This window comes from Rana temporaria, chromosome 3, assembly GCF_905171775.1.
Source record: "Rana temporaria chromosome 3, aRanTem1.1, whole genome shotgun sequence".
NCBI lineage: Eukaryota > Metazoa > Chordata > Amphibia > Anura > Ranidae > Rana > Rana temporaria.
This window is the reverse complement of record NC_053491.1, coordinates 448,357,379-448,371,506: the sequence shown is the minus strand read 5'-3', so window position 1 is coordinate 448,371,506 and position 14,128 is coordinate 448,357,379. Positions and strand designations below refer to the sequence as shown.

The 14,128-nt window shown below is 43.3% G+C and overlaps 1 protein-coding gene across 2 annotated transcripts in view; it reads left to right on the top strand.

The window, feature by feature from the left end:
• Positions 1-13,378, top strand: part of CC2D1A (coiled-coil and C2 domain containing 1A) — a 125,683-nt gene extending 112,305 nt beyond the window's left edge. For both annotated transcript variants that reach the window (XM_040346602.1, XM_040346601.1), the window contains exons 27-29: positions 1,979-2,055; positions 4,399-4,446; positions 12,704-13,378. In XM_040346602.1, coding sequence (XP_040202536.1) covers positions 1,979-2,055; positions 4,399-4,446; positions 12,704-12,724 — 146 coding nt within the window. In that variant the 3' untranslated portion in view covers positions 12,725-13,378. The remainder of the gene's footprint in view (positions 1-1,978; positions 2,056-4,398; positions 4,447-12,703) is intronic.
• The last annotated feature ends 750 nt before the right edge of the window (positions 13,379-14,128 follow it).

Below are 14,128 nucleotides of genomic sequence, written 5' to 3'. Positions count from 1 at the left end.
ACTAAACAAGAAGCTAGACAGGTTCATGTCCCGCACAAGGGATCCCAGAGCCTGCGGAACCGATGCGTTAGTTTGCCCTTGGCATCAGTTCAAACTTCTTTATGCATTTCCCCCGCTCCAGTTACTACCCCGCCTGCTGCGCAGGATCAGGGTGGAGCACATACCAGTCATCCTGGTAGCTCCAGCTTGGCCCAGAAGGGCATGGTATTCACTAATCCTGAAGATAGTAGTGGGAGACCCTTGGACTCTTCCTCTACGGCCAGACCTGCTATCGCAAGGTCCGATCCTCCACCCTGCCTTACGGCATCTAATTTTGACGGCCTGGAAGCTGAATCCCTGATTCTCAGGGGTAGAGGTCTGTCTCAGAAAGTAATCTCTACCCTAATCAGAGCCAGGAAACCGGTCTCTAGGGTGATTTATTACAGGGTCTGGAAGGCCTATGTAGGCTGGTGTGAGTCCAAGCGATGGCTTTCTCGCAAATTTACCATCGATAGAGTATTAAGTTTTCTCCAGCTAGGAGTGGATAAAGGACTGGCATTAAGCACAATCAAAGGACAGATTTCAGCTTTGTCAGTGTGGTTTCAGCGGCCGCTGGCCACCCACTCGCTAGTTAAGACCTTCCTTCAAGGGGTCTTACGTATTAATCCTCCAGTTAAATCCCCGCTTTGTCCGTGGGATTTAAATCTTGTTCTGTCAAGTTTACAGAAACAACCTTTTGAGCCGTTGGCTGAAATTCCTTTGGTTTTACTAACAAGGAAGTTAGTATTTTTGGTAGCCATAGTTTCCGCCAGAAGAGTATCGGAACTGGCAGCCTTATCCTGTAAGGAACCATATCTTATTTTACATAAGGACAAGGTCGTTCTCCGCCCTCATCCTTCCTTCCTACCGAACGTTATATCCAGTTTTCATCTAAACCAGGATTTGGTATTACCATCCTTCTTCCCTAAACCTACTTCCAGAAAGGAAGGGTTGCTGCATACCTTGGATATTGTCAGGGCCATGAAGGCCTATCTTAAAGCTACAGAGAAGATCCGGAAAACAGATGTGTTGTTCATTTTACCGGATGGGCCCAAGAAGGGGCAGGCAGCTGCAAAATCCACCATCTCGAGATGGATTAAACAGTTAATCACTCAGGCCTACGGCTTGAAAGGGTTGCCTCCTCCGTTATCATTAAAGGCTCATTCTACTAGGGCCATGGGCGCCTCCCGGGCAGCACACCACCAGATCTCTATGGCTCAAGTTTGCAAGGCGGCAACCTGGTCTTCTGTCCACACGTTTACAAAATTCTACCAGTTGGACGTAAGAAGGAATACTGATACAGCCTTTGGGCAGGCAGTGCTGCAGGCTGCAGTTTGAGACCCTCGGATTCCGGGGGCTCCCTTTTGAGTTAAATTTAAAATTTAAAATTATTTTTTCTCAACTAAGTTGGATTTATTATGATTTAAGTATATCTCTAAATTAAATCCTTCTGTCTTGGGAAGATGTTCTCCCTCCCCTCATTGTAAGCATTGCTTTGGGACATCCCACATAGTAATGAATATGCCGCTCTGTGTCCCGTGATGTACGAGAAAGAAAAAGGGATTTTTAATACAGCTTACCTGTAAAATCCTTTTCTTGGAGTACATCACGGGACACAGAGCTCCCACCCCTCTTATGGGGACCATTTTGGGAGGCATACTGCTTGCTACAAAACTGAGGTACTCCTCCTATGGGAGGGGGTTATATAGGGAGGGCACTTCCTGTTTGAGATTGCCAGTGTCCATCACCTGAAGGTACTCCATATAACCCATATAGTAATGAATGCCGCTCTGTGTCCCGTGATGTACTCCAAGAAAAGGATTTTACAGGTAAGCTGTATTAAAAATCCCTTTTTTCTGTACTTGAAGCATTTTTAAGAGGCAAAACAAGAGGAACTGTGCATGTATTCCCTTTTATTTTTTTTGGCCAAACACTTGAACTCTCTTCTACTACCTTTCAGAATACATTCGGCAGCTGGAACGGTACCTGCAGTTTTATTCCGACTCTGCCCGACGTCTTGGTCTAGAAGGAAACCGGGTGAGCAAATGGAATGGGGCTACAATTTGATTGCTTACAGCATGTCATCGATCTGGAGTTTGAGGGATTACTTTTTATTTTTTTGGAGTTTGAGGGATTTTACTAACCATTTTTTCTAGTCTGTTCTCTGCCCAATGCAGATCAATAATGTATCTACATTTCTACAGTTTAGATGCTTGTTAGGCCTTTAAAGTTTTCTCCTCTGTAATTGTAAAGTCTTGTTTTAAAAAATAAATAAAAATAACAAACATGTTATTCTTACCTACTCTGTGTAGTGGTTTTACAGGTCCCCCTTCGCTACTCCTGGCCCCTCCCTCCTATCGAGTGCCCCCACAACAAGCCACTTGCTATGGGGGCAGCTGAGCCAAGCTGCAGCTCCTTGTGTCCATTCAGACATGTAGCTGCCATTCGGCCCCGCACCCTCTCTCTCCTCATGGCAAACTGGTTGACAGCAGCGGGAGCCAATGGCTCCGATGCTGTGTCTCAGCCAATCAAAAGGATTAGTCCCGGATGGCCGAGGGACTCGACATCGCTGGATAGAGATGGGGCTCCGGTAAGTATTGGGGTTGCTACATACAGAAGACGTTCTATCTTGATGCATATAATTTATTAAAGCAGTTGGATACCCTGCTTTCACATTTTTACCTACAGGTAAGGCTTACCTGTAGGTAAAATGAATATCGTACAGGTTTAGGAGATATTCACCTTGCATGCTGATGTCAGTGGCGCATGTGCTCTGAAGGTTCGGTGGATGCTGCCTTAAAATCTGAGCTCCTTGCCCGAAAGGGGACTCCTCGCTGCTCTGGCCACTCGCAGCATCGGAAATGCTGAGGGAACATGTCCTCAGCGGTGACGGGGAGGCGATGCTGGCACTTCATTGTAAGGTAAGCATTTCATTATGAGCTAGTGTGCGGTGCATACTAGCTCATTATGCCTTTGCCTTACAGGTTGTTGTTTTTTTTTCGGGCATACAACCGCTTTAAGATGGAAAAGCTTCTGCCTTTAAGCAAAGACAGACTCAAACAACCTTGCCCTTAAAGGGTCACTAAAGGAAAAAAATGTTTTAAGCTAAATGGCTTCCTTTACCTTACTGCAGTCCTGGTTTCATGTCCTCATTGTTCGTTTTTGCTTTGATGTTGCTGTAATTCCTCTCTGTTCTGGACACTTCCTGGTTGTCTGTTTCCTGATCACCACAGTACTGGGAGATTTCTCACTGTGGTGACTAATCAAGGAGGTGTGATTACTGTTTGTTAAACGAAACTGGATTGGGGCTGAGGGGTTTTAGACAAAGCATCGCTGCCCTCTATTGGCTCTCTGGCTCTGTACATCAGAGAACCAGGAAACCAGAGAACAGCAAAAACTAAACTAAACTGTAGGTACATTATATGATTGTTTTGTATCTATTTTTAATCATTTTTAAAAGGAATCAGTTAACTATTATGTCTCTATACCCTGTAAACAGTAATTTCAGCAAAAAAAAATGTTTTCCTTTAGTGACGCTTTAAACTCTTTTACTGCCGCCAACATACTTATTACGGCATGGCACGATCAGGATGTAAACAAACTCCATCCATGGGGTTGCCTACATTTTGAAGAGCCAGTAGAAATGATTCCCCCACCTGCCTGAAACACCCCCACACATGTTCTGGGCTCACCTGAGTCCTGTGGTAGCCCAGAACATGTTCTGCAGCCCTCAGGATGGAGAAAGTAGGAGCGATGAGAAACCTCAGTGTCTTGATTTTCCCTGTGAGGCATGAACACTGAAGCACACAGTTATGAACACGAGGTTCAGAGATGTCCGATCCCAGCTGCGGTAGCTGGGATAACAGATTGAGTTCCGTTCGTACTTAATCTGTTAAGGCAGACACCTAATGTCTCCATAAGGAGGACCTGTCACAAAAAAAGGTGTTAGGTCCGTACATTATGTTTTAGATTTAAGATGCAAGAAACCAGGATTCGACTCTCTTCAAAGGCTGGCCATAAACACACAATATGATGCATAGGAGAATAACTGGTCTTTCTATGGGTCTGCTGTGAAAGCAATAAGGAGAGTTTGTGGAACCATGAAGCAACTATTGAGGCTTTGTTTTAAGGGTAAACAAAATAAGAACATTTTTGCTGCCTGACATCAAGCAATCGAGTTCAGACCTGGGCCAGAATGTTTTTCTTTCAGTACCGGTATTCCTTATTGAATGCACTTTAATAAATAAGGCATGTTTTTTTATTATTTTTTTTCTGTAATTGCACGACAGGTATTCTTTATTCCAATCACTAAGATGAGCAGTCATATCTGAGCGCGAATAGACTGCTAACTAATCATGATTTATTTATTTTTCCTTCTAGGAAGGAGCCAAGGAGGCGTTGTACAAGAGAAATCTTGTGGGGAACGAGGTGTGTACAATGTATGGTTTTACTTTTTATTCACTCTGGAAGATTCCCCCCCCCCCTTTTATGACCAGGCCATTTTTTGCGATGCGGCACTGCGTTATTTTAACTGGCAATTGCGCGGTCATGCGACGCTGTACCCGAATAAAATTGATGTCCTTTTTTTTCCCCACAAATAGAGCTTTCTTTTGATGTTATTTAATCACCTCTGCGTTTTTGTTTTGTTTTTTTTGCGCTATAAACAAAAAAAGACAGACAATTTAAAAAAAAAAAAACTTTTTACTTTCTGCTATAAAACACATCCAATAAAAAATATGGAAAAAAATCTAACTTCTTTATCAATTTAAGCCAATATGTATTCTGCTACATACTTTTGATAAAAAAAATTGCAATAAGCGTATATTGATTGGTTTGTGCAAAAGTTGCACAAACTATGGGATATATTTATGGATTCTTTTTTTCAACTAGTTATGGCCGCATTCACTGACTTGTAGCGGGACTGCGATATTGCGGCGGACTAATTGGACACTGACACTTTTGATGCTTTTTTGGGAACCAGTGACATTAAGAGCCCATTCACACCTAGGCGTTTTGTCGCCTGTAGTGTGACGCCCGCGGCCGCCCCGACACGCCAGAGCGATGATGTAACATTGCCCTCTATGGAGATGGTTCACATCTCCACGCCGAACGCCTGCCGCCTGAAAAAAAGTCCCGGACCTTTTTTTCAGGCGTTATTCGGCGTTCGGTATAGGAGATGGGAACCATCTCCATAGAGGGGGTGAAGGCTGCATTCACAATCGCGGCGTTTTGTCGCCGCGAATCGCGGTACAAAACGCTGCTATTTGTCGCCGCAATTCGCGGGACAAAACGCCGCGATTTAGTACGCCGAGGTGTGAATGCAGCCTTAAGCGGAGGTGCGGTAAAAAAAAAAAAATTAAAAGTCAGCAGCTGCTAACACTGTAGCTGCTGACTTTTTTAATAAGGACACTTACCTGTCCTAGTCACCAGCAATGTCGGCCCCCGCAGAGGCCGACCCTCGATCCTAGCAGCTCCAGGCGCCGCCATTCCACAGTAAGGGAAACCGGCAGTGAAGCCGTGCGGCTTCACTGCCCGTTTCCTATTGCGCATGTACTTAAAAATATCCCCCAAAAATCGGGGGTCGTCTTATACGCCGGTACCTGTATGCAGAGTCAGACTGTGGGCATCCATTGTTCAAAAGCCGCGCCGCCTCCTCGTACTATTCCGTCATGGGCGTAACACTCAGTTTCCCAGCAGAGCTGTGTTCAGTGTTTCCGCCTATCACGGAAGTCCTCTCGTCCTCGGATCGGCACAGTGAGGTAGACAATGGGCACAGTGAGGTAGGCAATGGGCACAGTGAGGTAGGCAATGGGCGCAGTGAGGTGAGTCGGAAGGGGGTCGTCTTATAAGGTGAGTATATCCCAAAACCAACCTTTTAGCTGGAAAATTAGGGGTTCGTCTTATAACGCCGGCAAATACGGTACCAAAACAACCAGACGGGGTACATGTCAGGTCAGGAAGACAGATTGGCAATAAAAAAAGAAAAACAATACTTTACATAAGTACGCGGCCATCATACACAGAACAAACAAATGGTACAACTAGAACAAAACCGCTGGTGAGTAAGCAACTTAAGCTGTTCAAGATATTACATTTGAAGCATGCAGGTAGACCAGCATTAAAAAAGATAGAGTATGGCAGGATTTATTTATTTTTATGCCACAATGTAGAGTATAAGATTTCCTATCATCTGTGCTCAGTCTTGCCACACAGAGTTAATCCAGCTCTGAGCAATCCTCTTTTATTGTTCAGTGAAAATTACCAGACTTCCAGATAAAAACCTGTCTAAATACAAAGTCCATTCCTCTCTCCTTGCTTTGAGTGACAGGTTATTTACATATCTAGCTTGGACATGTTTATCATATGTTATGTTTATCATAATATGAGGTGATCCACAGTATAAAAAGTGAGAAATCCACCCCTCCCCCACATAACACATCCTGGTAATATATAATGACCTGTGAAACATAACATATGATAAACATGTCCAAGCTAGATATGTAAATAACCTGTCACTCAAAGCAAGGAGAGAGGAATGGACTTTGTATTTAGACAGGTTTTATTTGGAAGTCTGTTAATTTTTACTGAACAATAAAAGAGGATTGCTCAGAGCTGGATTAACTCTGTGTGGCAAGACTGGGCTCAGATGATAGGAAATCTTATACAACCCCTTTAAAGCGGACCGTCAATAATTTTCCATCTATTAAGTCTTCTGCCCTTGTTGTTTTAACTTTGGATGCTAAAAAGCTTAAGCTAATGACATCATTCACAGTTCTCTCTCACCTCGTGAGAGTTTGCCAGGAAGGAAGGGGGGATGAGTCATAAGAGGGCCAATGAAAGCTGCAAAGCTGGAGGTGTGCCCCTGTGTGTCTGTGTAAATCCAGGAAGTGAACAGGCAGAAGCTTCAGCTGCCAACAGTTAAAATGGATGCAGCTAGACTCAGTGGAGGGAGATTTCTTGTTTAAATTGTTTTTATTCTTTTCACATAGAAAAATCTTTACAAACTTTTTTTTTTTTTTTTTTTTTAAATCAACATCTGATCAGTGGTTCATAGATTCTTCATACATAAATACATATACTTTAACATATACATACAACATAATACATACATAAAAATATTTGTGTGGGTACAAAGCTAGATCCATCCTTATAATCCTAGGTCTCTAATGGGACTTATATTATACCTTAGCACCTTTTCATTTCCTACTCTACCTTTCTTGTTATTACCGAGCCCCTTGGAGGTAGTGGAGTGGTTATGTCCGCCTATCCTCACCCCCCTCCCCCCTTGTTGGTCTAACCCAACATATACATATTAATTTGCACTTCTATACCCATCTGTCATAGTAAGGGGAGGGAAGGAGGGGGAGGAAAGAAGGGGGGGGGAAAGAGAAAGAGAGAAAAAAAAGGGGGGGAAGGAGTGAGAAAAGGGGGGGGGGTGGGGGCGGAGTGGGACCAACCGGGTGTTTTCACATAGTCCGCACCAGGTCGTCACCCACCCCCCCCCCGCATTCCATATACTGCAAACCCATCACCTTGTGTGTGTCTTGTCGTCTAACAGAACAAAAAAAAAGGGAAAAAATCCCCTTTTTATCATGTGTCCTATATCTAACCCAGTGCCCCTGTGTGTATGTGTATCCTCGTTTTTTAAGGAAGTGTGATGGGGGGGGGGCTATCTGTCCTCCCTCAGTCACTTCGTGGGGGAGGGGGGGGAAGAGGAAAGCTCCCCTTTCTCCCCCATCCCCCCCTCCCCTCCAATACCCACTCAAAGCTCTTATTCACTCCCCATCATATTCAAGTAAGTCGGTGATTGCTTAAAATTTTTCCATTTATCCCACGTTTCTTGAAATCTTATTTCTGTATTTTCTTGAAAGCTTATTAATTCCTCCATTACCCTTATTTTATCTACTTCATTAAACCATTCCCTTATCCTTGGGGGTTCTTTCATTTTCCAATTTCTTGGGATTAGTGCTTTCGCTGCATTCAGTAGGAACGGGGTTAGGGTAGCGCTATATTTTTTCCTTTCTTCATCCATTGCATGGAATAGGCATTTCCAGGGGTCTAGTATGGAGGGAGATTTCTACAGCATATTTGGCAAATACCGAATCACAGTATATATAAAATAATATGCAAAGTGGTTGGAGGGAAGCTTCAGAATGGCAAAGATGTTTTTATTACAAATTAAGTGAGCCGACTAAAGTTCCTCTTTAAGTGTGTGTGTGTGTGTGTGTGTGTGTGTATATATATATATATATATATATATATATATATATATATATATATATATATATATATATATATATATATATATATATAGTGGTAGGAATGCCGAGTTCAGCCCTCAATGTGAAAAATTCTTTAAGGGTCCCAGAGGAAAACAGCAGATGAACATATTTGAGTTGAACGTTGTACTTCAGGAAGCTTAGCGAGCTCTGCCAAATCCTCATTGAACCACAGAGGAGCGTTCGGAGGTTGCGTAAGGAAGAACTTTGCATTTTTCGGTTACAATGTACGAGTTTTATTGCTAGCAGCACATCTGTGCTTTGCAGTAACATTTCCATTATCGGCAATGCACAGTACAGCAGCATATTTTCATTAGCGGGCTTAATAAGTATAAGGGCTTGCACACACAACGCTGCGTTCAGATCTGTGCTGTGTACTCTCTTATATAGATCTGCACAGCGCAGTGTTGCAGGCTTTGTGCCCATGTACACAGGTGAATTGTGGTCAGTATTCCCCCATAGCATTGAGCTGCATAAACTAGGAAATGTTGCATTGTGGTCTGATCCTATTGTGTGAACGCTTACCTGGCCCTGAATAGGTCGTTCACTAGATGGAACAGCTACAGAGACACATGTATGTCCGTATGGAGTTGATAAACACTATAGACAATTTTTTACGCAAGGATCTTGCTGCCAGCTTTCTACCAGCAAGGTCTACATTTCTACACCCGTGTGCATGATCCCTAAATCTTTGAAAATGCAGGCAGATGAAAGGCAACCTAAGAATATTTTTGTACTGCCAATGCTCTACGACAGGGGTAGGCAACCTCGACACTCCAGCTGTGCTGAAACTACAAATCCCATCATGCCTCTGCCTCTAGGAGTCATTCCTGTGATAAGGTCTTGCAATGTCTCATGGGACGTGTAGTTTCAAAACAGCTGGAGGGCCGAGGTTTACTTTACTGGTCTAACCAGTTTAACAATATTTACATTGGGTATGTAAAGTGTTGCGCAATTTTAGGTGAAAATAATATAGAACCTATACAAAGGTGCTCAAACGTGATAAAGTCCAAATTCAAATCGGTCCCATAAACTTGATGGTGAAAAGAAGTAGTAGAGCTTGTAACCAAAGATCAGAGATGAATTGAATCACACTCCCTCCACCGCAGAGGCCAACCACCAACATATAGATAAGATCTGCTCTTGCCAAAAGGCCAGGACCCCCTGAAACAGGATGGTCAAGCACGCTTTGGGGACTCCCCTTTACAAACGGGAACAACGGAGGTACCATATCAGGGTTACATAGTTAGTCAGGTTGAAAAAAGACACAAGTCCATCCAGTTCAACCACAAAAAATAAAAAAACAAAATAAAAAACACAGTAAAATCCTATACACCCAACTCCATACCCACAGTTGATCCAGAGTAAGGCAAAAAACTCCAGCAGAGCATGATCCAATTTGCTACAGCAGGGGAAAAAATTCCTTCCTGATCCCCCAAAAGGCAATCGGATTTACCCTGGATCAACTTTACCTACAAATATTAGTACTCGGTTATATTCTGTACATTTAGGAAAGAATCCAGGCCTTTCTTAAAGCAATCTACTGAGCTGGCCAGAACCACCTCTGGAGGGAGTCTGTTCCACATTTTCACAGCTCTTACTGTGAAGAAACCTTTCCGTATTTGGAGGTGAAATCTCTTTTCCTCTAGACGTAGAGAGTGCCCCCTTGTCCTTTGTGTTGACCGTAAAGTGAATAATTCAACACCAAGTTCACTGTATGGACCTCTTATATTTGTACATGTTGATCATATCCCCCCTTATTCTCCTCTTCTCAAGAGTGAATAAATTCAGTCCCTCTAATCTTTCCTCATAGCTGAGCTCCTCCATGCCTCTTATCAGTTTGGTTGCCCTTCTCTGCACTTTCTCCAGTTCTCCGATGTCCTTTTTGAGAACACAATCGATGTCACAGACTTCCAAATACGTGATATAAGTGAATAAAAAGTGTAAAACCTTAAAAACAAACATCTTATTAAAAAAAAGAATGTCATTCACATAATTAGATAAACATGCGCATGTTTTAATAAACATCCAGGCAGGAACAAAATGTCGTCCGCCTTCACCCCCGGGTAGCACAATGACGTAGACAAGTTTCTCCGACCTACGTGTTTCGTCACCATAGGACTTTTCCCAGAGGACTTTATACAGGGAGTGTGTGATTCAATTAATCTCTGATCTTTGGTTACTAGATCTATTCGTTTTACCATCATGTTTATGGGACTGATTTGAATTTGGACTTTATCACGTTTGAGACTATATTATTTTCACTTATGATAGCGCAAAACTTTACTTACCTAATCTTCATGTGATTTAATATCTCATGGATGTGGTTGCAGCTTTCTCAAGTTCAATAGTGTTGACTTAAGTGCAGTATTTTGTTTTTAAAATTTTGTCAATACTGATATTTACATGTTTGTGTGTACAGGCCCATTAAAAGTGATGGGCTGCATTCTGATTGGATTTAAAGCGCAGCTCCACCCTAAAGTGGAACTCCCGCTGATCGGAAAACCCCCCCCCCCCCCTCCGGTGTCACATTTGACACCTTTCAGGGGGGAGGGGGGTGCAGATACCTGTCTAAAGACAGGTATTTGCACCCACTTCCGGCCACAGTCTGCGGGCAGGACGTCACCTTTCGTTCCCCCCCCATCCCCCCGTAGTGTTCTGGGAACACTCGGCTTCCAGAGCACAGCAGGAGCCAATCAGCAGGCGGAGCGCGACTCACGCATGCGCCATAGGGAACCGGGCAGTGAAGCCGGAGCGCTTCACTTCCTGGTTCCCTCACCGAGGATAGGGGGGGGGGGGGGGGGCAGCAGAGTGACGAGCGATCACTCGTCCTCTGCTGCGGACGGCGCTGGACTCCAGGACAGGTAAGTGTAGCTGCTGACTTTTCATTTTTTTTTTTTCAGCGGTGCTCCGCTTTAACTAGTTACTGATCGCCCGCTGCAGTAATACGGCGGCAAGTTGGCTCCCCTGCGCAAATCGCCATCATTGTATGTCTAGAGCGTACGTGGCGATTTGTGAGCTGATTAGGAGCACTGATCTTTCTCCCCCCTCCAGTCAGCCCAGCCCCCATACAGTGAGAAAAACCTCCCTAGAGAATACTTAACCCCTTGATCGCCCACTAGTGTTAACCCCTTCCCTGCCATTGACATTTATACAGTAATCGGTGGCTATTTTTAGCTCTGATCCCTCTATAAATGTCAATGGTCCCAAAAAAATGGCATAAATCTATTCCATAGTTTATAGATGCTATAACTTTACCCAAACTAATTAATATACGCTTATTGCTATATTTTTATTTTTTTTACCAAACATATGTAGCCGAAAACAAACATATTGTCCTAAACTGAGGAAGAAATTTTGTTTTTTGCTTTTTCTTTGGGGGGGGGGGGGATATTATAGCAAAAAGTTAAAAATATTGTTGTTGGTTTTTTTTTTTTTTTTTTTTTTTTTTTTTAATTGTCGCTCTTTATTATTTTTTTGCACAAAAAATTTAAACCGCAGAAGTGATCAAATGCCACCAAAACAAAGCTCTATTTGTGGGGAAAAAGGCAGTCAATTTTGTTTGGGTACAACGTCGCACGGCCGCGCAATTGTCAGTTAAAGCGTCGCAGTATCGCAAAAAATGGCCAGGTCATTAGGGGTCGAATCCTTCCGGTCCTTAAGTGGTTCAAAAAATTTCAAGGATGTCTGAATACCTAAAAAAAAAAGTGGAGTTTTTGGGACCTACATGCAAGAGCTCTAATGGGTCTGTCACTGAGTGCCGACCGACAGGATGACCAACTTTTGCACATGCCTTCTTTTATGATTGTTTTTCCAGTCTGATGTAGTCAGTAAATGGCAACTGTTCGCATTTAGCCTAGGTTCACACTATTGCGATGCGGGAACCAGCGCGAATACAGTGCCGGTTCCCGCATTGCATCTCTCCTGCAGGCAGTTCACACTGCCCTCTGCGAACTGCTGCGGGTGTCAATAACACCCCCAGATCGGTTTACAGATTGCAGTGTGAACTGTGAACTCACACAGGAATCGGGAGGAAAAAAAAAGTCCCTGCACTATTTTCCTGCAAATCCAATGCAAGTTCAGCCATGTCGTATGTGTATGCGATCGGCACCCCAGGGCGGGTGCGAATCACATGCAATGTCTATGTTGGCACAAGTGTGAACCCAGGCTTACAGAGATGCCTTGGGTAAATTTGTTGTCTAAAGAGTAGAGGCAAGTTCAAATAACTTCTATTTAATCCAGTTTTATTTTCAACAAAGAAAACCATTTTGTCCAGGGGTATCCAGGCTTTTGTATACGATTTGTCTCCTTTATTTCTCATGAGAATCTGGTTTCTTCACATACTGTTATAAATCTTCCTACAATCATAAGGTACGGATTCTCAATTTTTTTTCTTTCCTTTTCAGCTTCAGAAATTGACCAGATGAAGATAATTCCAGATGCTGAATTCATTGTTTACATGCCCTTCTCCTATAGAGAAGGGGGACTAGTGCCTTATCACTCCCATACATGTGTCACCCTACGCATAGAACTGGACCCCATTGTCCCTGGCCGTCAGCAGGCTCGCTCAGGGGCAGAAAATTATTATTGTTTATATTTGTAATCCCCTGTAAAGGTGGTTGTCTGTTTTCAACAAGATTATCGCACCCCAACGCTACACAGGATTAAAGTGTATGTCCAGGCATTACCTAAATCTACCCCCAAACCCCTTTATCCCTCTTTTAAAGTGGATGTAAACCCTTGCATATACCCAGTGAAGTGAAGAGCCTCAGATGATACACAGGGATGAGACAAATCTCACTACATAAGTTTTACATGTATATCTGCTGTCTTCTGCTTTATATCTTTTTTTTTAGAAAGTTTAGATGTATTGGATTTTCTCTTCTTGTTCAACACTGCAGTGAAGCCTGGGCATACAGCCAAGACAGCTGATTGGAGGAAAGGCACACAGCCCCTCTCCTCATAGGTAGAGACTTTCAGAACAGTTCGCTTGAATTGTTCAGCTCTGTGCTAATCTATTTATAGCACCCTCCCCAACACAAAATTCAGGCTGCTTTTATCTCAGTTGACTGAGAACTTGTCAGAAGGTATTAGGCTGATGACAGAAGAACAGAGCAGGAGACAGCCATGGGACACCGTGCTTTGAAGAGAGATAAGAAAACACTGCAGATATATGTGCCCAGCTCAAATTTCATGAATCGGGTTTACATCCACTTTAAGGCATGCTCCAGCATTATTTATTGTTTACCTTGTTCCTGTAGTAATAAGCAGCTTTTATTATTCCATGTGACCCTATCACCAGGCTTGTAATATTCTTGCAGGGACACCTACTGGAAGCTCAGTTCCTGATGATAAAGGCAGCCCTTCCAGAACTACATCTCTCAAAAGCCCTTTCTCTATACACATTGTGTGGGAGAACGCTAGGGAACCAAGACAGCAGCATTGTTGCAGCATTGTTGTGTTGGGACAGAAATCATTCGAGTTGATTTACTAAAACTGGAGAGTGCAAAATCTGGTGCAGCTGTACATGTTAGCCAATCGGCTTCTAACATCAGTTTCTTTAATTAAAGGGCAACTCCACTTTCATGGGGGAAAAAATGGCAAATAAATAAAAAATATATAGCGTGTACAATTGTAATACAAGTCATATTGTAGGTCCGTGACCCGTTTTTCCGATTGGCCGCCGAGAAGAAGGGAGGAAGTGAAAGCTGATGCAATGCTTGTGGAGTGCAGGGGAAGGGAAAGCCATTGTTGAGCAAGGGAAGCCACCGGTGAAGCCTGGGAGAAGCGCTGCCCACCATAGATGGGGTACATGGTACAACCCACCATAG